Source organism: Panicum virgatum, chromosome 4N (assembly GCF_016808335.1).
Source record: "Panicum virgatum strain AP13 chromosome 4N, P.virgatum_v5, whole genome shotgun sequence".
NCBI lineage: Eukaryota > Viridiplantae > Streptophyta > Magnoliopsida > Poales > Poaceae > Panicum > Panicum virgatum.
In genome coordinates, this window is record NC_053148.1 from 32,751,546 (window position 1) to 32,778,442 (window position 26,897).

At 48.1% G+C, this 26,897-nt stretch overlaps 3 protein-coding genes across 3 annotated transcripts; 1 reads left to right on the forward strand and 2 right to left on the reverse strand.

Moving 5' to 3' along the window:
* The first annotated feature begins 10,504 nt into the window (after positions 1-10,504).
* LOC120670382 lies at positions 10,505-12,041 on the forward strand. The gene is made up of 2 exons (XM_039950469.1): positions 10,505-11,033; positions 11,563-12,041. Exons 1-2 carry the CDS (start codon positions 10,648-10,650, stop codon positions 11,801-11,803), a joined length of 627 nt encoding a protein of 208 aa, XP_039806403.1. The 5' UTR covers positions 10,505-10,647; the 3' UTR covers positions 11,804-12,041.
* A 126-nt stretch (positions 12,042-12,167) lies between these two features.
* Positions 12,168-14,673, reverse strand: LOC120670380 (acid phosphatase 1-like). The gene is made up of 3 exons (XM_039950467.1): positions 14,215-14,673; positions 13,190-13,399; positions 12,168-12,625 (listed from the first exon to the last, which is right to left on the reverse strand). Exons 1-3 carry the CDS (start codon positions 14,619-14,621, stop codon positions 12,448-12,450), a joined length of 795 nt encoding a protein of 264 aa, XP_039806401.1. The 5' UTR covers positions 14,622-14,673; the 3' UTR covers positions 12,168-12,447.
* Positions 14,674-20,494: 5,821 nt separating this feature from the next.
* On the reverse strand, positions 20,495-25,476 carry LOC120671097 (solute carrier family 40 member 1-like). The gene is made up of 8 exons (XM_039951337.1): positions 25,018-25,476; positions 24,518-24,668; positions 22,365-22,561; positions 21,828-22,265; positions 21,520-21,691; positions 21,171-21,419; positions 20,958-21,085; positions 20,495-20,828 (listed from the first exon to the last, which is right to left on the reverse strand). The coding sequence occupies exons 1-8, from the start codon at positions 25,158-25,160 to the stop codon at positions 20,813-20,815; spliced, it is 1,494 nt and encodes a 497-aa protein (XP_039807271.1). The 5' UTR covers positions 25,161-25,476; the 3' UTR covers positions 20,495-20,812.
* Between the last annotated feature and the right edge of the window lie 1,421 nt (positions 25,477-26,897).

The window sequence follows — 26,897 nt, forward strand, 5'->3', positions numbered from 1 at the left end:
ATCGGTTGTTTGGTTTGTCTATAAATCATGAAAATTTTATGTTATCTTACTCTTTGCACGTGTGGTCCACTGAAAAATTTGCAGGTGCATAATCTATGTGCATGTTCGTGGATCTGTTGCTGTTTAATTTCTTTTCTAGGGTTAAAATGAATGCTCTCGATCGTCAATAAATGATGTTAGCTAATTTAATTTTCATGCATGGGTAACCTCATCAAAGCAAGTTTCTGTTTTAATCCATGCTGCTCTAAGCGAGTTTAATAGTGGTTGTTTCGAAGGAAAACACTTCAGGCTAAAAGGAATTAGCAACCGAAACCTCATTTCAGCACGGCACCTTTCCTTTGAACCATAGTCTTGGAATGCTGTTTACCAGTCTTGCCTATGCCCTTAACTGTGTGTGTTGCATTTCATTGTACCTTTTCATGAGTTTCATGCATGGCATATTTTATTCGTGTAGACGCTGAAACCGACGTCATCTACGAGCTGATTGCCGGGCCGGTCCAGGAGCCTTTCGCAGGAGAACCGCAGCCAGAAGAAGTCGTTAATCAAGCTCCCGGAGAAACCACTAACCCCGCTGACCTGCAAGGCAAGCCCCGGAGCATAACCTTTATTTTCAAGTATTCAATGTTATTATTTAAGTATTGTGCATTAAGTTTTTAGGAGTTGAATGAAACCATAGTATGCATGTTTCTCCCTAAGTACCTATGAGCCTCTACTAGTATACAGGCACCGTTAGAAATGCTTTGCTAATTAGGGACCCGGTAGAAGTCGAGGGATTCCTGTCACTCGCGAGATATAGGTCTTGTTACTTATGAAAAAGTTACTGAAGAAGGAATCAGTGAGAAAAGAAAGGAAAACTGGAGACCGGGCGGAGATGAATTGGTTATGGATATGGAATGGATGGAAAGTAAGCCTCCGCCTGTGTCGCTTAAGGACCGTTCCGTTGTTGGCCCTTTGACTGAGGATTGAACAGTACTAACCGCATGCCGGGAGTAGGAGGTAGTCGAAACCGGTAAGCTCAGTACCATATGTGCACCGGTAGGCGGACTTGATACTGTCTTCACCAGTGGAGCTAGTATACAAACTCATGGCTGACCCTTCGTTGGTATCGGTGGGGCTAGCAGTCCCGGGTCGCAGGGCAGTTCGCCTATTCGGTGTGCATATGTGAAGGGTTGGTGTGTATAGCCCGACGGGGCATATATGTGCCGTGTTGGTTAGGTCCACCTTGCAAGGTTAAATCGGATCGATTCGCCGTGACTCGCGGATATGAGAGCCTTGGTCAATGCGTCGCATCGTAGTAAGGATTGAATGGACAGAAAGAGAAAAGTTGGACTTTTGTTGATGTTCTTAAAAAGATAATATGATTAACCATGTGTGCTATAGAGAATTAGGCAAACCTAGTTTCTAGCTATCAACACAATTGGAGCTAAAATATTGAAAGTAAGGATCCAGTGTAAATAGCTTTTCAGCAAAATAACCCAGAGCCAAAGAGCTATGCATGTCTAGGTAATGGGCTAAGTATACCCATAGACGGGTAAGCCTTGCTGAGTATTAGAATACTCAGGGTTTGGTTGTACCCCTTTTTAGCAGGCTATATTCCGGAAGACTTCGAGGAAATCAGTGCGTCCTGGAGTGGTCAGCCTCTTCCTCCAGGTTGGACAGTCGAGTGGGTTCCGTCTCCTCCGTGAAGTGAAGGCAGGTGAGCCTCACATCAGTGGGCAAGATGTGAAGCTCGTCTTTTGCCATCGACGTTATCTACCGTGCGGTATTTTGAAGTTTGTTTCAAACTGTTTGTGTTTTCCGCTGCGTTTGAACTCTGTATTCGAAAGGTAACTCTGGCTGGTAAAGCTTTATTGTAAATTAATTTGGAGACTTTTATTTAACTCTGGTTGTAAGTTAAGTTTGAAAACTTTTGTTGCTTGTAATCCCCTGTGCTCATCTTTTGGCGAGAGTTCCTGTGCAATCGATCCTGGTTAAAGCAGGCAGTCTGAGAGTACTGGTAAAGTGCAGTATCGGAGGAGTAAGTTTAATGGTTATTTAGTGCACTTGATCGGTATTATTTGGACTGTTCTGTGACAGCCGCCGCTATGCGTTGTACACAAACACCCGATATAGTGAAGTTCTTGCTGGCTGGCGCCTGTGGTTTTTACCCTTCGCATTGGATGGGGTTTTCCACGTTAAATCCTCGTGTTTTTTGTGGTTTGATCTTTCTGTTCTTCGTCGTTTTCTCACCGTCGCTTCTAACAATATCTTTATTTAGACAATGCTCAATGTAGTTTCAAGAAGGATTTTATGGTATTTAATATCATCAATTTTGTTGATATGGTTGGAAGAGAGAAGGATGATGTTTCATGAGATGTGAGGAGAGTTTATTATTATAAATTCATTTGGCACAATTACCTAGTTCATAGTCTAAATAACTGCACTATGAAATTATGTACTGAGATTGGCCTCAGCTCTTCTGTTTGTCGTACTAAGAAAATATCCGTATTCAGAGAGATTCCATACATTCGCTCTGTTCGACTGGCTGTGGCTGATAGTTGGTGCTGATTTGTTGTAGGAGAAAAATACTATTGGCTGATGGATGATGCTGATTTAATATGAGAAAAAAATATTGCGGATTCGCTGGCTGATAAGCTAGCTGGACAGGATAGGAAAAGGTGTGTAGGTACGTAGTATTGCGAGGCTGCACGCATCACCGAAGTCAGCGCAGCAGCTCCACTCACTGGCCAGGCGGCCACAGCGCACTAACGCTGCCAGCAAATTGGGTTAAAAAAAAAAATCAAACGCCACCCCGGCCCGTCCATAGAGAAGAAGATCAGGATTCAGGAATACCCACCGTTTTCATCGCCAGAGGCCTCCGTCGTAGAAAACCCAAACAAAGCAAAAAGTGCTCGCACGTGTAGGACGACGACAGAGACTGACGTCGACATCCGGTGCGAGGACCGGAGATTGCCACGCTCTTGTTTCTCTACAAGACCGGTCTCGATCAGACTATCAAGTTATCAACCGCTGGGCTTTGGCTGGCTGCATTGTAATCCAGGTGTTCGACGCCTCGCTGGTCATGACATGGTGACGAATTCAGTCAAAAATTTCACGAGTACATAATGTGGCCAAAAAGTACATGCGTGTTTGAAAGAACTTTTTGTGCCAACGTGGATGTTCACTTCATTTTATTTATTTTTCTTCTTTTCCCTTCCTCAACATTTAATGATTTAGGATATTTTCTTATCCATTACGAGATGCTGGCAACGGCTAATGTTAGCATATCTAACGCCTTCTCTAACAATGAATAGCTATCCTGATTTAGCTATTATGTAAAAACAAATAGCTAGAAAAAAGTGATGACATCCAAAAGCTTCTCTAAATCCAACCACGAGCAACAACTTCTCTTCCTTCTATGCCTCCAAGCGCCAGGGTAAAAAAGCCTAGAACGGTGGCGTTCCCACACTACGAGGATCACCGGCGATCAAGAAGCATACCATGGTGTTCACCGGCGATCAAGAACGTGGCGGCGACATTCGCCGATGTGGCCATCGGCGCACGCGGCGGCAACTTTCCGTTCCTTGTCAAACGAGATACGATCGTGAAGAGTTAGCGAGAGCACCATGATCCACGTGATGAGAGGATTCCATTTTGGTAGTTCGTCGGCTCTATTTCGGGGATTGGGAGGGGGCTCACCGGAGAGGTCGAGGTTAATTGTTCTGGGCGACCATGGCGTGACGGCATGATGTGTCTTCAGAGGGGTATTCAGCCGGCTGGGTTAGGGGATCGAGGAAGGAGGTCATGAAGCTACTACTCCCGTGAGAAATTGGATTAATTTGGCTCGTGGATGGAGTATTGAAGATGGGGGAGGAGCTCGGCCTCCAGGCAGCCATGGCGACAGCTGCATCCATGGCGGGAGGGAGGGAGGGAGCATGCGGGACAGCGAGGGAGCGCGAGGGACTGGGGGTGAGAGAGAGAGAGAGTGGGAGGGGTAGCGAGCAAGGGTGGCTCGGCATAGATGCTGAGAAAGGGGAGTGATATCCCGAACCGGATGGCAAGCAGACCCATAGTCACAAAGTACCAGGGGCGATTGGGTCGAGGTACGGGGTCGAGGGTCGACATTTGAAAAAAGTGTGGTACGAAGGGGGTATACCCCTTTGGAACGACGACCCAAAAATTGGTACGTGACCCAGTAGCATTTGGGTCGATGACCCGGTTCGATCCAAGAGTCGTGGATCATATCTTTAAATATACGGAAGGAAATCTGCCAGACATCGAATAGAAGACAACATAATTGGACCATACTTTCACACATTCTCAGCCCAACATCGAACTAAAGCCCACGAAAGCCCACAACCCACTCCCTAACCTAACCCTCATCCACTCCCCACGACTCTCGCGCGAGCAGCAGCGAGCAGCCTCTGCCTCTCCGCCGCCACTCTCTCTCTCTCTCTCTCTCTTCCTCTCCCATCCTCCGCCGCCGGCAGCCTGCAAGTGGAGCTCCCCGCCTCCTGGCCGCCGCCTACTGGAGCTCCGACGCCTCCCGGCACGGCGTCGCCCCTGCAGCCAAGCTCCGGCGGACGGCGCAGCGTCGTCCCCCTGCGGCCAGGCTCTCCGGCCGGCGAACGGTGCGGTGGCGGCGCCGCCCCTGCGGCCAGAATCCAGCGGACGGCGGACGGAGCGCTTCCTCTTCGTCTGCATCTCGTCCCGTCTCCCGTGGACGACGGCCCATTTGTGCTTGGTCGCAGCGGGACGCCGAACCGGACAGGTTTGGGTCGTCGACCCATGTCGTCCCCGACCCGCGAATTGGGGCGACGAACCCGGGTCACAGAACGCGGGATCGACCCCGAATTCTGTGACTATGAGCAGACCTAGATGGTGACGCTATTGGATGGCGATTTTTTCTAGTATAACGAGACAGATAGCAAATGCTGAGCTGTTTTCCTTCTCTAAGCCTATTTATTTGAACTTCTAGATAGTTTTTCAGCAACAAAAGTCAAAATCTCAGCTCGTCCAAGCCAGCCTCCGCAGATGACCTCTAGTTCTAGAGCCCCGTGAGCTCGCCCTGTAATGGTCTGGTTACGACCCAGCTAACCTGTGTAACTGGCCCAGATGAAACCGTGTCAGATGGGCATGCACGGGTCGGTTTGGCTCTGGTTCCTACCGGCTAACCCGTTTAGCAAGCAAATAAATATCCAATCTGACAGCTGATCCAATCAACAACGACGAGCAAGAGGAAGCACTAGCCAAGAAAAAGCTGTGTCGCTTACAGAAGCCGGTGACACCCTGCACACGTCAAGCAAGCCCCTGGCGCCTTCCTCGATCATCCGCACCGCCGTCTGACTCCAGTATCGCAAGAACACTGCACATCGCGAAGCGCACACTATCAACACGTGCTAGTCACGAGGAGAGCACCGTTCAATGGCAACTCGTGAAACCCGCTCAACCTGCTGGTTTCTAAACCGCCTAGGTGACTCCCTCATGGTTTGGATTGGTTTTTAACCAAAAATCAGTGAAATCGAACCATTAGGGCGACCGTGAGTGTGTCCATGCACTACACCACAATACCAAATTAACGACGGGAGTCAGTCGGTAAAAGTGCGATATTACCAATGGACAATCCGTGGGTAAAACTTACCAACTGAAGGCCGGTCGGTGATTCTCGTTTTACAGAGGAACCGTCCGTCAGTAAATGTATCCATATTTATCTATGAATGATCAGTCGGTAAATCTTTATACTACGTCGAATAGTCAGTCGCTAAAACTAATAGTCACTTGTTTTATTGAATTCGTCATAATTGAGCCCACAAAACAATGATGTTTCAGCATTAATGTCACATAAATTGTCATAGTTATTTTGACTAATATATGTTTTTGCATTCATCATTTTTATGCAGGCGTTGTGGGTTTGAGTCGACCGTCCACAACTAACCACCCGGCCGCCTCCTTAGTTGTGCCATGATTTGTTATTTAACTTTAATTACATTCAAATCATGTTGGAAATATGCTATGGACACTTAACGGTGTTAACTGCAAGTGAAAAAGACATTTTCCCCTCTTTGATTTCTATCGTATCTGGTACAGTAGGCTGCTATGGTAGTCGCCATTTTTTCAGTTTTTGTTTTGTTTTAATCACATGTTGGTTTGGCGCCAATTCTTTTCCTTTAGTTCTCTCTCATTTTTTGCACTACATTAATTTTGTACAGACTATACATGCTTCATTTCTTTTGCACAGACCATACCGCCCGCGCGCGGACTGTGCCTGGTCGGCCGGGCCGCCGGGGGCCTCGCCGCGCGTCGGACAGTGCATGGCCATGCCATGCGCCATGGCCGACCCAGGGCTGTGGCCATCGGCGCCGTGAAGGGCACCCCCGCCCGTTCCGCCAGGGGCTAGGTCGCCCGTGGCTGACAGGCCAGGCGCACGCGCGGTCCCCTGGGCTATGTCTGTCGGCACCACCTGGGGTACTCCCGCTCGTGTCGCTAGGGGCATTCCTGCCTGCGCTGGCCAGGGTCTGCCATGAGCGGCGGCGGTAGTGGTGGGCAGAATATCGAAACTCGAAATCCGAACCCGAAAAACTCGAGTCGGAATCCGAAAAACTTGAGCCCGAAAAACCGGAACACTAATTCGGATTCTAACCCACGGTACCCGAAATTATTACGGGTAATTCGGGTATTGGGCCACGGTATCCGAACTACTCGAAAAACAGTCCAGTCCAAGTATGTTTTACAGCCTAGCCCACCAAAACCGTTAACTCTAACCCTAGTCAGCAGCCCAGCCCACCCCCTACACCACGCGCGGACGCAGCCCAAAACCCCTACCCACCCCCTGCCTTGCCTACGAGCCCCCACCCCAACCCACGACAGGCGACAGCGACAGCCCCCTGCCCCCCGCCCCCCGCCGCCCCATGTCCAGCACCACCGCGCCGCCATCCGCCGTCCGCCGCCCAGCGCCACCATCTGCCGCCCCATGCTCACCACACCACCGCCCGCCGCCATAAGCCCAGCGACCGTCGCCGTGCCCCTAGTCCCCGCGAGGAAATCGCTCACCGCCCCCATCTACACCTCCACCCCTCCCCTCGCCGTGGCCCGCGGAGCTCGACACTGGCGATGCCCTCTACGGGCTCCTCTCCAAGCACCCCACCCTCCTCCCATGCCTCGCCTTCTTCTCAGCTCTCGCGCCGCCTCACCCCGCAGTCCATCGCCGACGTCTTGCTCTGCGTGCTCCCGCCTCCCCGCCTCTTCCGCTTCTCCGCAATTCGGGTTGGTCGGGTAAACCCGAACCCAAAATGTCGGGTACCCGAATTTTCGGGTTTTGATTATTTCCAGCAAATTTCGGGTTGCAATTTTCAGAATCCAAAATTTTGAAAGCCCGAAAAACCCGACCCGAAATTTCGGGTAACCCGAACGCCCAGGCCTAGGCGGCGGTGTGCTGTGGGGATTTTTCTTCTAGTGACTCGATCTAGGGTTGAGAACAGGGAGGGGTATTTTGGTCTTTCAAAGGAGGACCCACATAGCAGATAACGGTACGGACTAACGGAATGGACGGAAATGCTAGATGGAGAATAAAATTTTCAGCTGGTGCTAGATAGGGAAGTTTTAAAGTTTGGGTGCTATAGAGGGAAGAGCAATTTTTTTTTAATGCTAGATAGGGAATTTTCTCGGGATGTTATATGTTCCCCCAACACTGGCCAATGGCCCAACGGCCAGCCCACTAAGCTCTTAGCCTACGCAAACACGTCAACACAACACAAGCTGTCATCGCCAACGCCCCATCACCGTCGGTTTGTTTCGACCCGGCGGTGATGCTTACATATCACCGCCGTTTCTCTCTCCGGTCCCGCCGGTTCGTAATATGACCCGGCGGTGATGTGTTCTCCACATATGTTTTTTCATTCTCCCCACCCCCCTTCTCTCTCTCCGGTCCTTAGATTTTTTTCCTCCTCCCCCGCCGGACCTTATCCTCTCCCCACTGCTCCCTCCGAGCTCCTCTCCCGGTCTCCCCCTCCGAGCTCCTCTCCCCCGGCCTTCTCCCCTCTCCTCCCTCCCATCCCCATCTCCGGCCTCCCTCCCCTCCTCCTCCCCGCCAGTGCAGGCTGCGGCGGCGTGCAGCCGCGGGGCATGGGCTGCGGATGCGCAGTGGCGCGCGCGCGTGACTGCCGGCGGGCATGGCCGTGGCGGCGCCTGTCTTGCCCCAACGCATCGCCGGCCTTTCTCCCCTGCTTCCCTACCGGATCTGCGGCGGCGGTGGCTCGCGGCGTGCATGCAGCGGTGGCGGGAGCGGCAAGCTCGCGGCGAGCGCGGCGAGTGCGGTGGCGGCGGGAGCGGCGAGATCTGGCGTGGTGCCGTGCGAATCGAACTCCGTGAGGTGCGGTGCCCGTCCCCTCTCCTCCTCACGTTTCACAACTGCCCCTAACCTCGCCTCCCCTCTCTTCCCCCCGCAGCTAGGGACTGGACGCGGCTGCCCTGGCCTTGCCCGCGGCGCTGCGACGGCGGCAGTAGCAGCGCGGGGAGTGGCGAGCGGCAGCGACACGGCGCTGCGACGGTGGCTGCACCAGCGCGGCGCGGCGACGACGGCTGCAGCAGCGCGGCGAGCGTCGGCTGCAGTAGCTCGGCGAGCGTCGGCTGCAGCGGCGTGGCGAGCGGCGTGCGGCACGGCGAGCATCAATGGCAGCAGCACAGCCTGTTTTTTTTGTTTCCTAACGGGGCAACACCGCCGGGTCTCAAACCGGCAGGGATGGTTCGGACTGTCACCGTCGGGTCTGAAACCGGCGGTGTTGGCCTGTCCATCACCAATGAGTTAAATCCAACGCCCCCCAAAATCGGCGGTGATAGCTATTTTGAACCGGCGGTGATGGGAGGCGCTGGAGTAGTGCATCCAACCAAGATAATAGCAGACCATAACATAATTTCTTGAGCAGCTTCGAGAAAACTGAAAGCTAAGAAAAACTGAAAAGCTTTGAAAAATTGAGCTTTTTAGCTTTTTTGAGTCTAGAAAGTTAAAAGCATAGTCTAAAAGTTATCATTAGTTTTTCAGTAAAGCTCAAAAAACTCTACAGCACAAACAAAAAGAATACATATAAATTGTTGTTGAAATGTATTACAAATAATTTGATGGTTTAATAAACATAAACATTGCAAGATACTCCCTCCGTTCCAAACTATAAGTCATTCCAAGAATCTTGAAGAGTCAAACCATTTCAAAGTTTGACCAAAATTATAGAGAAAAACACAAAGATTTATGACATCAAATAGGTATACTATAAAAATATAACTAACAAAGAATCTAATGATACTTAATTGGTATCGTAAATGTTATTATTTTCTTGTATAAATTTGATCAAACTTAGAAAATTTTGATTCTCCAAGATTCTTGAAATGACTTATAATTTGAAACGGAGGGAGTAGTAAATTTGTGGTCAGTTGCTTAAATTAATAGGGGTGTTCATTTTCTCGAAATGTTTTGTACAATTTAGGTTGAATATTCATAAGCACATAAATATGCCACTCCACTGAACGCCCACAGACCGGGTGTTACTGAAACATTCCCATAGCACGTTCATATATGACGAAGAACAAATTGAAACTCAGATCACATGTGTTTGTAAAAAAAAGAGCCCTAGCTAGGAAGTAGGAATGTTACCGAAACATCGTAAACTCTCACGGACCGATCATTATCCCCGGCTAGCAGATAGACCTGCAGCAGGGACAGCCACGATCGAGATGTTTGTGTCGTGCACGTACGGACGCAATGCTTATCTCGGAAGATCGAGCCGTACGACCGCTCCTCCTCAATTAATTACCACCATTTACTTCTCGCCGGATAACTACGGCAAATTTATTACCACCCATATTCACCCCCGTGCGTTACGGGTCAAATTATGGAACAATATAAATGCTGCGTATTATTCGCTGCTGCATGCATGCAGTACTAGTATGGCATGATGTCGACACTGACCAAGAGAAATTAAGGCAGGGAATAATTCGAGAGACAGAGATGCTGGGAAAATATCTTTCATCCCTATCATGACATGCCACGTGTGACGTACTACAACCAGGACAAAACGATAACACAAAATCAGAAGAAAAAGCTAGCATTTGCCGGCACGAGTCGATGAGGGAGCAGGAACGGGACCCACCGTCATCCGGTCAAACGGTCCCCGCACGCAGTAAGAAAAAACGAAACCTTGGTAAATAATAAAACTAAAAAGAAATTCGAGTTCAGATAAACACGGTGCATGATGCACGGCCCATCTGAGCCGTCCACCCTGCATCGACGGTGTCATCGCGCGGCGCCTACATCCGGAAGTAGCGGAGGCGGCGGCGGGCGGGGCGCCTGTCACCTTCCATTTTGCACTTTATTTTCCTCCCGTTGGCGATCAGGCCGCCCATCGAGCCCTATCCGGAGTCGCCGAGAGAAACCGCGCGCTGCGATCGGGAGGACACCCGCCCGCCCACGGAAACGTGCATGCAACGCGAGCATATCCACTCCCGCTCTCTCTCCAGCCTTGCCTTGTTTGCGCCGAGCCAATCCGGTTCTTCCATCCAGCCCATGATCCCCTGCGCCCCCGGCCGCCTCGCGCGTGTATATATAAACGCCCGCGCGAGCCCCGACCGGCCGGGCCCCGTGCGTGCGTTCCTTCCGAGCTGCTCGTCCGATCGATCGCGATGGGGGACGACGACGGTGCTTGCGAGGCGGTGCTGCATGGCCGGCGGCGGCGAGGTGAAGGGGACCGCTGGGATGGCGGCGGCAGCTGGGTGTCTGCGGGGAGCACGGCGGCGGGGTCCGCGTCCGCCGGGACGGTGTCTGGCGGCGGGTCCTCGGCCACGACGTCGCCGCTCTTCTCGTCGGCGTCCAGCCTCACCGACGAGGAGGGCGACGGCGACGGCGCCACGTCGTCCTCCTCCCGCCCGGATCGTGCCGTCTCGTCGTCGTCCTTGTCCTCCTTGACGTCGTCGGGGTCGGAAACGGTGCAGATGGGCGCGGCCGGCGGCGGGACGCCCGGGCCGCTCTACGCGCTGTCCACGATGCTAGATGATCTTCCGGCTCTCAGGTACAACATACAAGCCTCAAGCCTAGCTATGATCAGGATCATTTTGTATATCATTCCTTCCGGGTACTAGGAATAAGCTCTAGATTGTGATTAAAAACTTTAGGTCTTGAACAGTATGCTCCCATTTTCTGGCTGATGATTCAACACTAAACTTCGTGCAAAATAAATGCAAAAATGGTTTACAAAAGGAAACCTATCCGTCAATTTCTGAATTTCCTTCAGTGCTCAAGTCATTCTCAATTAGTATGTCCTCTCAAAAAAAAAAAGCTCTCAATTAGTATGAGGTAATAATATATAGTTGGAAACTTGACTTCATCAATTCAGATTTCAGATATTATGTTGAATTCAAACTAGAAGCCGGGCACATACCAGATCATCAGTGCTGACTGCTATTTTATTTACCCAACCATGATACCATTATTGAACGTGGAATTACAGTCTCTGCAAACTGAAGCTAGCCTGAATATAGCATGCATGCTTCGCACCAGTATCATCATCTCTGACAGCTAAAACAACTCGCTCACTGCAGAACAGGGCTGTCCAAGTACTACAAGGGAAGATCCCAGTCCTTCACATCGCTTGCCGATGTCAGCTGCGTGGAGGATCTCGCGAAGAAGACCACCCCTTACATCAGAAGGAAGAAGCAGACGCCCAGGTGCTACGCTGAAGTGCTGGGCGCCAAGAACCGGCTGTCGAAGACGATAGCCAAAAAGGCGCCGAGGGGCAAGCCACCTGCATACCAGGGCAAGGGAGAGATGTACAGATGCTAGGCCATGGCAAAAAAAATGTAGGCGGCTCATGCCAATGAATTGAGATAGGTACAGCACTGAGCACACGTTCAGTAGGAAACCTCCTTGTGTTCCCTCGTCAGTAGAGCTTTCTCAAATCGATTTAGTATTTGCCTCTCATGTACATAGGTCACTGTCCACTGTCCAGTTTGTGTCTGCATCCTTGATTGGCTGAACTTAAAGCAGAGCAGATTCTTGTCAAGCTTAACCCCGAGGGCAAGGGCAACACAATTTCTGCCATTTGATTCTTATAGTAAACTTGCTAAAAACACCACACAAGTTGATGAGAGAAGCGCTATGTATATCTGAATGTACCCAAATTTAGAAACTTAACTGAAAGTTCATCTTCAAAAATAGATACTTCCCATATGAAGGCAATTTGAATGTCCATCCAATTTACATAACCACGAATCCTTTCCACAGTATGGGAAAGGATGTGTAGTTACAAACCATCATTGGGCAGATTCAATGGCCTTTAATCCCAGCGCGGTTTCAACATGCTTGGAGATAACCCAAATTTATGTCCAGAATGATGGCTAATGAAATCTTTACAATGAAAGCAGTGGGACCGATGGTAGGAATGCCCAGCCAAAGGAATAGCTATTTCCAACATTCATCCAACAAAATCAACTGATGAAGTACATTGGGTTTGGAAGCTTGAAGGATCTCGTTGCCATTTGAGATCCAATCAAATCACTCCATTGATCCCCTGAATTTCCGAGTATCTTGAATCCTTCAGCCTCCATGGCAGCTCGTCTCTCTGATTTGTACTGCACAGCAGTCTTGCCAATATCAGAAGGTTGCCTGCAGAAAAAAAAATCTTTTGATTAACAAACATAGAATGATGATCTGCATAACAATGGTAATAACTTAACATATTTGAAGTGCTAGCACTATAAAAAGGATCTCCAGATGCCATGTGAGAATTATGAAGTATTGAAATTGCAAAATGGGCACTTAACGCTGAAAATTTTATGCAATTATTTGAGAATAAGTAACACAACATTGGTGTAACGAATCAATTAGATATATGCAAATCTTTGAGACATGGCCAACAGTCTACAGTGTAATACTCCACCGTCACTGGGCCTGAGGTTTATAATGCATTATCTGATATTGATGTAGTATAATCATCAAAGCATCACTGGGCCTGATGTTTCATGTAAATCTGGCATCAGCCCTTATAAAGAAATTTTCTCACTTCCTAGCAGGGAAACTTTGAAGTCTATCACTCGAATTTCTCAGGTTAGCCATACGACAGGTACTTCTCAAAAAAGCTTCTTCAACGTCCTAATATATACTCCAAGTGTCCAACTGCCAGCACTGCAGATATAATTGGTCATTGGATACAAGAGTTGTAAGGAATACCTTAGTATTAGTTTTTCCCATGATTGGTATCTAGCAAACAAAAGATTTGCTTCCGTCGGATTACGCTGGAATTCAGCCCGGCCAGTCAAGAGGATAACGTGGAAACCAAGTCCCTGAAGCTCGTTGTACAATTTCAGGCTAGATGGCAATGCAGGTGCCTTTGCTGCATCTACCCATTCATCAAAGGACGTTTCATTGAATTCCTGAGATCTAAAGAATCAGGGAAAAATGTAAATAGGATTAACATTCCAAGTTTCCAATAGAATATTAAACATTTAACATTGTCATACAATCCATTGAAAGAGCTAGATCAAACAACCAATCCAATGGTACCTGAACTTCTTAAATAAGTATGTCCAATATCAATTGAGTTGCCTTGGAGGAAAGATTTAACGCCCTTCTTTTGTTCTACTGAATAAACATTATGGGTATCCTCCAAGTTACTTGCAGAAATTCACCAGACACTCAGCATGAATTGGACAATGTGTCATGCTGAATAGGATTTAAGGATAGTCTTACAAGATACAGTGAAGTGGTTCTACTTCTCAATTTCAACCGCTAGTCCCTAAAATCCTATCTGAAAGCAGAAAACCCGAGAGTTTCGACTTTAGAAATATATATATATATATATATATATATATATATATATATATATATATATTCAGTTTACTTTTTAGAATTCAGATGACAAGTAAATTTTGTCGCGAACAGTGAAATGGCATGTTTCATTCATGCAACAATGTGCTTAGCAATTGAGAAATCCCAACATACCTTAATGCAGCAGGCGAGATCGATACTAAAGGCACTCACTACCTGATAACCAATGCCAAACCCCATAGTGAAGAATGGAGAACTTGAGTATAGCCGAGAGGAATGCAAACAAGTTCCCAAATCACACCAATTTGCACTGAACTAGACGCTTCTCAATCACCAATCGGCAAACGCAGGAATACCCAACGTGACAAGCAACTACGGGCCTACGGCCAAGCAAGAAACAGAGGCATGGGTCAAGGGAGTCCACCTACCCCCAGCCGTTGACCGCGTAGTAGGGCGCGTTGGAGAGCAGCGTCTCGTCGACGTCGAACACCCACGCGGGCCTCGCGGCGCCCGCCCCGGCTGCGGCCAGCGCGCCGGAGGCGAACGCGAGGGAGTCGGCGGCGGCGACGGCGGAGTCGGACGCGTAGCGGGGCCCCTCCATGTAGTCCCGCACGAACGCCGCGCAGCGCGCGGGGATGGCGACCCAGGACCCCGCGTTGGCCGTCTCGACGGACAGCCTCCAGCTGTCGCAGAAGAGCGCGTCGGCGTCGTCGCCGGAGGAGACCGCCGCCGGGACGTCCGTGACCGTGCGGAGGACGGACCGGGGGCCGCTCGCGCTCGCGGCGGCGGACGCCGCGGCGAGCGCGAGGACGAAGACGAGAGGAAGGAGACGCATTGCGCCGCCGCAGTGGAGGCGGGTGCTCAGTGCTCACTGGATTGGGGGGTGGGCTGGGCCGCGGGGGGGTGGGGGGGTGGCGGGACGGGATATTCCGGCGGGAGGGGTCGTGAGTCGTGACTGGACAGCGGGAGCGGGACCCAGCTACTAGACGTACACGGGAGGCAGGCCCCACGACTGCTCCGCGCCTAGCGTTGCTGGCGGGACCCGTGCCGCTGGATGTGGGCCCCCTGCTGCCTTCTGGGACAAACCGATGCTCCGCAAAGCGCAAACCGATGCTGACTCTGGCAGTGTTTGGTTTATTTCGTGGAATTATTATAGCACGTTTTGACCGCTAATTTCGAGTATCAAATGAAGTCTAATTACAAAACCAACTCTACAACTCCTCGTGTAAATCGCGAGACGAATCTAATGAGGCCTTTGACCGCGCGATTAGAGGATGGTTACTGTAGCATCACTGTAGCAAATCATCAAGTAACTACCACCATTAAATTCATCTCAAAAAGTTACACCCATCTCTGAAAAGGTTTTGCAAATAGACTTCATTTAGTACTCCATGCGGGCATTCGTCTTTTTGTGTAATCTTGATTTGACTGGTTACCAAACGCGGCCTCTTATAAATTCGTTTTTATCATTTTAAGCAAGACCATAATTGTTTTCTAACTAAGGTTTCAATGCAGAGTTTGAGGTAGACAGGTAGTACTGCCACTCTCAATTGTACTATTTTCCCCGCATTGTATTGTTTACGAATTCGTTGACATATCGATTCTTAGTAAACTTTTTCGGATACGTATCCGAATACTAAAGTTATATTCCTTTGATATCAATATCCATTACAATCTTATCTGTTGAAAACTAACATTATCTGTATTTAATTCATATTCGAACAAAAATATGAAAATAAATACAATATCACTAATATTCGTCCATATCCGATTCATTTACATCCCTAGACCTAATCACTAGAGCTATAGTCGTGACCCATTTTTCTCTACACTGCACAATACTATGCTATAGCTAAGAGGCCCAGCTAAGCAAGCCCATTCAACCCATGGAGTGCTGGAACTTTTTCTTTTTTATATTTTAAAAAACAAAATTTCAAAAATATATGCTGTTTTTGGAAATTTTCAGAAATAGGTGCCTGCCGCCCCCCATTGGGCGACAGGCCCCTTGCATGGGCCTGTCGCCCATCCAGAGGGCGACAGGGATCTGTTTGTAATAAAAATATTTACGACCAGATTTCTGGAGACCTATTTGTAATAAAAATATTTACGTCTAGATTCGGGGGGCCGGTCGCCCGTTCCACGGGCGACAGGGGAGGCCGGTTGCCCCGCCATCAGGCGACAGGCCTCCCGCGTTGTTGTTTCCTGGTGTTCGTGTTTGCGACAGGCCTCCCGCGTTGTTGTTTCCTGGTGTTCGTGTTTGGTCCGGTCGTTGGCTCGTTGCTCCAGTTCGGTTTAAGTAAAAAAAATTGGCGAGGGAGCTTTGGATGGCTACATGCGTCTTCTTTGACTTTGTGAAAGGGCATGCATGCTCGTGGGTCCCACCTATTGCTGCTGTACTCTAGCCTGCCCTGCTGCTATGAGGCCGCTCGTGGACAGGCCTTGTTTGGTTGAGCTAGTTTTCTAGCACGAACACTTTCCGAAAAAAGAATCTCGCATACATGAAGCACTAAATGAAGTCTGTTTGCAAAATCTTTTCAGGGATGAGCGTAACTTTTCGCGACGAATCTAATGATGGTAATTAATCCATGATTTGCTACAGTGCTGTTATAGTAATCATTCTCTAATCGCGCGGTCAAAGGCCTCGTTAGATTATTCAGGGTCACTAGCGCGGAGTTCTGAAGTTAGTTTTGTAAACTGACTTTGTTTGACACCATAATTAATGGTCAAAGTTGTTTACTATTCACAAGTGTGCGTGAGGCCGGTCTGCCACGGCCTGAGGCCTGTCGCATATGTGGGACCCACGAGCATGCACGCCCTTTCACAAAGTCAAAGAAGACGCATGCAGCCATCCAAAGCTCCCTCGCCATTTTTTTACTTAAACCGAACTGGAGCAACGAGCCAGCGACCGGACCAAACATGAAGACCAGGAAACAACAACGCGGGAGGCCTGTCGCCTGATGGCGGGGCGACCGGCCTCCCCTGTCGCCCGTGGAACGGGCGACCGGCCCCCCGAGTCTAGACGTAAATATTTTTATTACAAATAGGTCTCCAGAAGTCTGATCGTAAATATTTTTATTACAAACGGGTCCCTATCGCCCTCTGGATGGGCGACAGGCCCATGCAAGCGGCCTGTCGCCCAATGGGGGTGGTTGTCACCCATTTCTGAAAATTTCCAAAAACGGCATATATTTTTGAAATTTTATTTTTTTTAAATATAAAAAAGAAAAAGCCGCTGGAGTGCTCCTAGGCGCTTGGTCGGCCCAGCTCGGCGTCTGGACGAACTAACTCGAAATTCCAAGTTCTTACTTTTGTAGTATCACTACCTTTACTCTTTTGTTTTTTTTGCAAGTATACACTTTTGTTTATTAATAAAGCCTGGTGCTAAACCTTACTAATCTGTTTGTTCGTATGTAGTTTGGTTTCCTTTATCAATAGATGGAGCTCATTGAGTGAGGGGGAGGAATGATCATGTACTATAGGCCCTATCTTTGGAGTCACTACTACAATTCTGGATTTTACGAGGCACTAAAAAAATCTCTGAGGCGTGCACAAAACACAACCGCCTCTGTTAATGGCCAGCATTAACAGATGTGGTCATTTTTAATTAATCGAGGTGGTTACAATAACCATCTCAGAAAATCCATTAACAGAGACGGTCACGTATGTGACCGCCTCTGTTAATCGTCCTATTTTCAGAGGCGGACACGTTATAAATGTCCGCCTCAGTTAATGGACCGGGCCGATGGAAGCCCAATTGAGCCTGGTTGCTGAGATGAGTATATAATAAATCCTAGCCCTAACTCTCTCTACCTCCTACACTCTCTCTGCCACATTCTCTCTCTCCCGCACTGGCTTCAGCGGATCCTCCGCGGCCGGACTTCGGCCTTCAGCGCGGCCGGCCTTGAGCGGGCTTTGGGTGGCGGGAGCGGCCGGAGAGGGCGGAGCGGCGGTGGCGGGCGGATCCGCGGCCGGAGCGGGCGGTGGCAGGCGTCCATGGCGGCCGGAGCGGGCAGAGCGGCGATGGCGGGCGGATCTGCAGCCGGAGTGGCAGTGGCGGGCGTCCATGGCGGCCGGAGCGAGCGGAGCGGCAGTGGCCGGCGGATCGGCGGCCGGAGCGGTGGTGGTGGGCGTCCATGGCAGCCGGAGCGGCGGTGGCGGGCGGATCCGCGCCCAGAGCGGTGGTGGCGGGCGTCCATGGCGGGCATCAGCGCGGCGGCACCGCAGGCTGCGGGCGGTGGGCGGCAGCGCGACAGGGAGCCGGCGGCGCGGCAGATGGGCTCGACCGGGCTCGTGATGGGCTCGGCGGGCCTGTCGCGACTTTTTCTTTATTATTATTATTATTATTATTTGATTAACTGAGGCGTGCACAAAAACACCTCAGAAAATGCTCATTTTCTAGAGTTAATTCCCTGAATGCCATTGAAATTTTCGCCAATCCCTTGAATGCCACTAAATGACATTGAAGAGATTTTTTTTGTCTATGACATGTGGGGTCAATGGCAATCAAGGGATTGGCTAAAATTTTAATGTCATTGAGGGAATTGGCCCCATTTTCTATGACCTTAGGTCTGAGGCGTTTTTTGTGCACGCCTTTGTAAATATTATTGTAGTAGTGAGTAAAACCTCAACAACGGGGGTGTGCAGTTGAAATGTAAATGACGAACATGGAGTGGCCAAGTTCATTTTAGTCCGTGGCAATGAAGAAAAAAATAAAATTGAAGAGCTTAGCTAAACTAAAGAAACCAGAAATATGGACTAGGAGGCTAGGATGTCAGCAAGGATTGCATGCGCGCGCGCACTACTACTTAGCACCTAAAGATTCTTCCATTTGGCTCCTGTTTACATCCTTATCCTCCCTATTCGCCACTCTCATAACTAGAGTGAAACTTGTTTTTTGCCACAACTTTGATGATATTTGAAATTCGCCACTCTCATAACTAGAGTGAGACTTTTTTTTTTGCCACAACTTTGATGATATTTGAATACAAAAAGAGCATGGAGTTGGAGCTGGGCTTCATCAAGCGGTCCGCGCGGGGTCTAGCTCCGGCTACCTCATCAACATGATGCAGGTGCGCATCCTGACCGTGCAGCAAAAATATGACTGCCAGGAAGTATTAGTAGGAACGTCACAAGGTGGTGTTTTTTTTTTGCAAGAGCGAAGATCCTTATTATCACTCTATTTGGTTTCATATGACAAGAGTTGTGACTCTCTGGTGGAACATGACCATGTCACCGGTGTATTGCTTATTCCTATGCGCAAGTTAGGATCAGCGCAATTGGTTTTGTTTGTATTGGCAAGATGCCAATAAAACGACCATCTGAAACTTAATATTTATACGTAACACAATGTTATTTCGTATTACATCATTCATTCCTCGTTTTGATTTGATTTAAAACATGATTCTTTTATAGCAATATCAATATTTTTCAATTGCGACTCAGGAGCATATTTGCTATCTCTATCTCTACTATTTCTAAAGCAAACAATAATTTTGGTAAAGCTAACAACAATCAATCAAAATAAAATATCATTTAACTATGAATCAGTTACAAACATATACTATTAATAAAAATTAAAATTAACAACAATCAATCAAAATAAAAAAATAAAAATAAAAATAATTATATGCATAATATTAGTAAAGCTAAACAAATCAAATTGTTATTATAGTTAGATCATATTTGAATTATTTTAACCAACAATAAGACATAATTTACGATATGAATAGGGTGATGTATGGTAACAAATAGTATAATATTTAAAAAATAGTAAGGATACAACGATATGCAAATTTTTGAATTTTCAATACTAGCCGCGCAAATGCGCAGGTCATACGCCTAGTTTATACTAATTCTACAAAACGAGATCCTATTTTAGAACAATAGTATAAATACGCCTCAGGTACCATCACCAATTTGCAACCCTAATAAATCTCACCATGAGCTCAGATTCATGTTTTGTTTTGATGAATTACAGCTCAGATTCATGTTGATTCATGAAACCATCACGTATCTATATATTCTGCATCTAACAAACTTGTTCCCAGCAGAGTGCAGGCCTCACTCCCCAAATCTTGCGACGCGGTAGCTACACGTACAACTTTGTCCACACTGCACATGTGGACATCACAACTGTCAGATTACAACACCCTCCAGTAACTCTGTTCTGGTTGCTTCAAACCCGGTCTCAGATAAGCAATTTGCAGTAGCCAGAAGCAGGGCAGATTCTTTGCCCACCGCGTCCTGACCAACCGTCCAGAATCAGTTCAGGAAAGTTTGATCCTGCATTGGACGGCAGCGAGGGGACAAGGAGTGGGAGGGGGACTAACAGGCAGTGACGACAGTTAGGGTTTGGCCAAGCTATTGTATGGCTTGTCTGTTGTGATTTCTCTACATGACATGAACTTGTCTAACAAATGAGCTTATTAAACTTGCTCTTATGGCTTGCATAACTCCCAAGGGGCACTGGTTTTACTGGCAACTCATGCCATGTTTAAAATAGATTTGGTGTTGCTTCAGCATTTTATTCTCAAAACTGCAAGCATGCAACCACCATAAATCTCTGGGGGTGTAAATCGGTAATACTTAGGTGCACCTCTAATACGTTCAAATATTTATACTGATTCTACAAAATCAGATCCTATTTTAAGAAAGTATAAATATTTGAACCAAAGAGGGTTGGAGGTGGGCCTCAGGTACAATCATCAATTTGCAACCCTAATAAATCTCGCCATGAGCTCAGATTCATGTTGATTCAGGAAACCATCACTTATCTATATATTCTGCATCTAACAAACTTGTTCCCAGCAGAGTACAGGCCCCACTCCCCAAATCTTGCGACGCGGTAGCCACACGTACAACTTTGTACACACTGCACATGTGGACATCACAACTGTCAGTTTACAACACCCTCCAGTAACTCTGTTCTGGTTGCTTCAAACCCGGTCTCAGATCAGCAATTTGCAGTAGCCAGAAGCAGGGCAGATTCTTTGCCCACCGCGTCCTGATCAACCGTCCGGAATCAGTTCAGGAAAGTTTGATCCTGCATTGGACGGCAGCCAAAATAAAAGCAAGTGAGGTACAGTCATCATCAGGAGCTCGGTTGGTAGCAATGTCACTGCCTCAGTGGTGGAGTATCAGGCACTCCATGGCTTCCAGGTGGATCGCTCACCAGCTGATCTTGGCGAGGACCTTGTCGAAGTGGAAGAGGTGCTTGCGCACGCGGTGGACGTGCAGCGTGTACATGGCCGCCGCGCAGGTCACCAGGAAGAACGACAGCACGATCAGCTCGCTGAAATCCTGCTCAAAATGTGACCGATCGAACGTCGTCATCTTCTTCTCGATCTGATTGGTAACGTCGAGTGCAAATGTCTAGCTAGCTCACCCTGGGGTCGGAGATGATGATGCCCATGATGTAGGTGAGGAGGTCGAACACGGACTGCAGCGAGTTCTGCACGCCTCCCACCACGCACCGCTCGTGCTCCGGCACGCCGTCCTGCATCAGCTGCATGACGGCGAGGTCGAACATCCAGAGACCCAGGCGCGACGCCGCGACGCCGGCCATCAGCATCCACGCCGACGCCACGCTGCTGCTCGCCCAGATTGAGGCCACGCACACCAGCAGGCAGCACCACTGGCACACACACACACCACAGCACGCCGCAGTAAAATTCAGCCAACAATTCGTAGCAATCAGCCGTTCTTGTGCCAAATCAAAACAAAAGAATTAGTACCTGCATCCAGATGGACCATAGACCTGTTCGGAGGGTGGACACCCACGAGTGCACGGCCGGGTACAGCAGCGTCGCGCCGATGCCGACGACGGCGCTGAAGCCGCGCGCCAGACTGATCACGTACGCAGGGATGCCCTTCCAGTCCAGCGTCGCCGTCATCAGCGTGCCAAAGCTGCAAATAAAGATGCAGTCTCCAAAGGTGTTCGTCAAGATCGAAGTAGCCAGAGATTGTTCGCCGGCCGGCCTGTTCGGCAGCCTCAGCGATTCAGACTTTCAGAGTTCATCGGAGTTTCGGCTAGCTTGCTTGCCTCAGGACGGTGAAGTAGAGGAAGGCGAGGGCGACGCCGGGGAGGGCCACGTCCTGCCTCGCGTACACCACCCACGACTCCCAGCACGGTATGATCGAGAGCCGCGTCCTCCAATCCGCCGCCCTCTCGGCCGGCGGCGGCGCGGCGATCTCCTCCGGCGACGGTAGTAGCACGACGTCCGCTGCCCTCCGCCGGCCGTTCTCCGCGGCGAGGGCGGGCACGCCGTTGTACACGGAGACGAAGAGCCAGTACTCGAGCCCCACCGAGGCGACGTTCCACAGCGCCAGCGCCGCGGCGGAGGCCTGCGCGGACACGAAGCTGAAGACCAGGCCGGAGAACACCGGGGCCAGCAGCTTGCAGCTCAGGTCGATCCGCCGGACCACCGAGTTGATCCCCGTCAGCACCGCCGGAGGGTGCCCGCACGAGATCACCACCACCCTGTGCGGCAATGCTCATTCTGAAGTGTTGTCGAATTTGCATTCACTTGGATTTCTAAGTTGTCAATGGACAAGGGAAGAAGATGACGAGAGATGTTACCATTCTCTCTCGATCAGAATGGTGCCGGCGAGAGTCGAGAGCGCTGCAAGGGCGCCTGACACGTTGGTAAGGAAGACGAGCGCCATGAATACCGGGAAGCTGGTGGCTTTCAGGTCGTCGTAGACAAGCAGGGCGGTCACTGAGGCTCCGGCGATGACGAAGGATAAGCTTTGGACTAGCAGCCATAGGCCCAGAACCTGAAGAGCAACACATTTGTTCGGAGTGGTTAATTATGCATGGTTCAAGGTACCTTTGTACCTTTGTAATTTTTTTCGTCTTAATGAAATACGTGCTCAGGCGCGTTCGCAAAAAGAAGCCTTTAAAGAAATATTACAATTGTGAAAACAAACAGTAACCAAACATGTCCTTATTGTCGTTTTGGGGAAAAAACATGTCCTCACTATAACCACTTGGAAGACATGAACTTCTCTTGCTCACTGTCTAATAATCACAGACATGAAAGACAAGGGAAAAGATTGGGAAGTCTACACATAATAGTATTGCAATTTCACCACCAACATTTTGTTTCCATCTTCAATTGTCCGTATGAAAGGATCCATATCGATAACTTTTCCGCTTGGTTATTTGGTTTCTTTTTCCAATTTTGGAGGTGTCCAAATTATAATGAAAAATCAGAGATAGAATATATTTGAGGTATCCAAATGATAGCCGAGACGAGTTGGACAAGTGTCAATAGAAATCAGGCGATCGGTTAAACTGACGGCTAGGAAAATCAACGGGTCGGTGCAATGCTGAGTTGCAACAGCGATCGAGTGAAGAAAACACAGTAAGACCGATCGAACCAATGGTGCATTGGTAGTTGAATTGTCTAGAGAGCTTATCAACTTGCAGAAGAAACTGAGGGGAAAAAAGTCTTCAGAACTGGTCGAATCAACGATGCAAGCGTTGGTTCAATCACATTAGCCGATGTGGGTAGTTGGAGTTCGACGGCCATCTCTACGGCTAGTCACAGACTATGTGTGATCGGATAAACCAACCCCTATGACCGGTTTAACTGACACTTCGTGCAGTTTAGCATAAAAGCTAGTAACAACTATGTGCTGTTCCATTGCCTATATATACGCCTCATCCCGGGTCATTTGAGATTGCTAGATTCCAAAGAAGTCACACATACACGAGAGGAGACCTCCAAACCACTAGAGTGACATTTGATCACATCCTTAGACCTTAGCACATTTCATAAGAATGTTAGTGCTAGGTTAGCTCTTGAGAGAGTGAGAGAGTAAAGTGTTGCTGCTTTGTGGGCTGGTTCTAGAGTGAACCAAACTTGTATCTCGGTAAGCTGACCCCTTGGAGTCTTGGAGACTTGCCAGCAGGTCTTCGACCCTCTGGCTTGGTGTATGGAGCAGTGTCGACGATCATGTGCGGAGGACGTGAAGACCCCCCATCTTTCATGGAGAAGCTCCTAAGTGGAAATCGGGATAAAGTGACCAGGGAATTTGGAGTGAGCCTTGGTGGCCTAGCCTTCGTGGCAAGTCAAAGGAGTATTCAGAAGAGACTTGGTGGCTGGGAAGCGATACTCTTGTTGAGTACTTTAACAACATGGACTAAGGGTGGCTAGTTCTAACCAATACCACCGGATAAATCCTTAGGTCAAGAGTTTGCTTCCCCTCATCCCTACTTTACAGTTTCACATTTCATACTTACAACTTGTGTGCTATATTTTTTTAGTATAGCGTTAAGTTAGGATTGGCTAAAGGTTGTAAAACTTGTTTTAGAATGAGGGTTTCATACCAGTTGAACCATAGTTGCACATCTATAAATAGCATGTTACAATTTATAGTTTGTGCAAACTAGTTTGAGTATAGATTAAAATTTTAAGTTTGGCTAATTCACACCTCTCTCTATTAACCTACGAGTACCGAAATTCTTTCAGCAAGCACATGCAAGCTAATGGAAAAAAAACAACTCATTTGTTTACTTCTGTGGTATGGTTTGCGTGTTCCTGATATTGAATGGCTCTGTTCTACGCATCATTCTGCCTTCCAGCAGCTTATGATACGAAGCTACTTAGATTCGTCAATCAGGTCTTAGTAGTAAGATAAACACAGAATTCTCCAGTACTCCATCGCACGTTTATTCTTCTAGTGTTTTTTGTCAGTAAAAAGCATGGCACGGCTACAGCAACTGACCTGAAGGTATGTGAGCTTGTCGACGAGTGTCCCAACCATTGGTCCAAATACGGCGACCGAGGATGACTCCACGACCCCGTAAATCGCCGTGAAGAGGAGGGAGCCCGGCCAGATGCGGATCATATAGAGCCCAACCAAGAACTCCCACATCCTTAGCTTGCCACACAAAAACGACATGAGTATCTTAATCTTACTGCGTTAGGATCGAGTTGATAATAAGCATCAGCATTCATGCATGGGCTTGGCTGATCTGAATTCTGAATCAACCAGGTTTGCTACTCTCTACTTCCTGTCAGATGTTGCTGAAAGGTGAAATTCTGAAATAAGAATGAAACAAAAAGATGAAGGAAATGAGACGTGGCTGGACACTGGAGCAGCAGAGCAGCAACCGGGAATCTCCCGCGACCAAGATTTGGGGACTCTGAAGAACGGTTTTAGTTCTGGATGATCCATCACCGGTCACCGGAGCATCTAGCTGGCTAGAAACGGACTGAACGCACCTGGCGCCCCATCTGGCGAGGGCGTGGCCGGCGTAGAGGCGGCGGAGCAGGGACGCGTCCGGCACCGGCGAGCCCGAGCCGCCCCATCTGCTTCCAAGAAGAGGGGCGAGCTGGCCACCCTCGATCGCCGCGTCTCCCTCCATGTCCGCAGCCGCGGGCGGCGCGCCCTCGCCTTGACCTGATCCGCCCCTGTCAGTTAACAACTGCCGCGACGACCCGCCCCGGCTCGCACCTTCTTCCGATGCCACTCGATCAGCCCTCGATCAGTGGTATAAAAAAGGAGACAGATTTGCTTTCGATCCTCGCAGGCGAATGGAACATGGAGGAGATGACCAACCGAACAATGGGCTTGCAGTTTTACACCAAGCGCTAACCCCCAACTCGCAAGATACAAAAGGATTAGGTAGGGTGACGTGCGCCGGGACTGTCACGTCGCCTGAGGCAGTTCAAAACAAGAAACCTCTTGCGCGGCCGTGGCGGCACTGGGATTTGCTGCGGATCCATCCAACCTGCTCCAGCAGGCGATGTATGCATTATTTCTCCTTTACTTTTCGGTTTGGCTGACTCACTCTTACTTGGATCTAGCTACTGGTCAGAGATATTGGCTGCAGCCGCCAACCCCTCTTTATACTAGCTACTGGTCAGTGATCACTACTATACTAGAAGCTAGTAGGACAATCTTATCTGTGGCAAACTTCAGTCAACATCTGCTCTAGTAGTATACTCAGTTATGAGTTACTAGCCTATCAACTCATGCTCCCGCACGAACTAATCAGAAATAATGTAAAGTTGAATCTTATAGCTTATTGGAATAGATTTCATTTTATATCACACCTCCATGTGTGTTTGATATATATTTAATCGAACCATTTATTTGTGAATTGGTATTCTTATTTCTTTTATCACATATGAATATATAGTGACACAAATGGCTGGTAGTATTTTATATAAAAAATACATAAGTAATATTCTAATAATGATAGAAATATTAATTTAGAATTTATATTGGTGCATTTTAATACTTTGTTATAATTAAATAATTTAGATTCGGATTTAGATATTACTTTAACTCTTAATATATAATTGGATAATTTATATGCAAATTTAGGGGGTTATATGCATTATTTTTTATAATGGCATAGGCGGGTACTTCGCATGAAGATTAGGGGTTACTTTAGATTTTTAATTATGGCAGAGGTGTGCAATTTAGATACATATTTAGAGGGTTAATTACTTTAGTTTACTTTCATAATTGCAGATGTGGGTAATTTATTAAGAAAGATACAGATCCAATGACTATTATGATCAGAGTTGTTAGATTGATGGCTGGATGTTTCTAATTTTTATGAGAATTTCTAGAATTTCTCTATTTTTTTAGAGTGTCCACCTAGGATCCTAGGTGGCTTCACGTGAAGCCTTCAAAGTAGCCTTTATATGCAAATTTAGGGGGTTATTTGCATTATTTTTTATAATAGCATAGGCGGGTAATTTGCATGAAGATTAGGGGTTACTTTATATTTTTAATAATAGCAGAGGTGGATAATTTAGATACATATTTAGGGGGTTACTTAGTTTATTTTCATAATGCCAGAGGTGGGTAATTTAATAGGAAAGATATAGATCCAATGACTATTATGATCAGAGTTGTTGGATTGATGGTTGGATGTTTCTCATTTTTGTGAGAATTTCTAGAAATTCTCTATTTTTTAGAGTGTTCACCTAGGATTCTAGATGGATTCACGTGAAACCTTCAAAAGAGTCTCCAATTAGTAATTGTAAGATAGAAACAAATGTAGTGTGGTTCCAATGTTCAAGGTGGAGAAAGAAAAGGAAAGTGGTGTGGTTTCTGCTTGTCGGACCAATATATGTTCGGTGCTGCA

Excerpts from the sequence above, each read along its gene's own strand:
- LOC120670382 (XM_039950469.1), top strand. The coding sequence starts at position 10,648 with ATGGGGGACGACGACGGTGCTTGCGAGGCGGTGCTGCATGGCCGGCGG. Across the intron at positions 11,034-11,562 it reads GATGATCTTCCGGCTCTCAG|AACAGGGCTGTCCAAGTACT; the intron begins GTACAACATACA and ends CGCTCACTGCAG.
- LOC120670380 (XM_039950467.1), bottom strand. The coding sequence starts at position 14,621 with ATGCGTCTCCTTCCTCTCGTCTTCGTCCTCGCGCTCGCCGCGGCGTCC. Across the intron at positions 13,400-14,214 it reads TACGCGGTCAACGGCTGGGG|ATCTCAGGAATTCAATGAAA; the intron begins GTAGGTGGACTC and ends CTGATTCTTTAG. Across the intron at positions 12,626-13,189 it reads TGGGAAAAACTAATACTAAG|GCAACCTTCTGATATTGGCA; the intron begins GTATTCCTTACA and ends TTTTTTCTGCAG.
- LOC120671097 (XM_039951337.1), bottom strand. The coding sequence starts at position 25,160 with ATGGAGGGAGACGCGGCGATCGAGGGTGGCCAGCTCGCCCCTCTTCTT. Across the intron at positions 22,562-24,517 it reads ACAAGCTCACATACCTTCAG|GTTCTGGGCCTATGGCTGCT; the intron begins GTCAGTTGCTGT and ends GTTGCTCTTCAG. Across the intron at positions 22,266-22,364 it reads ATTCTGATCGAGAGAGAATG|GGTGGTGGTGATCTCGTGCG; the intron begins GTAACATCTCTC and ends ATTGCCGCACAG.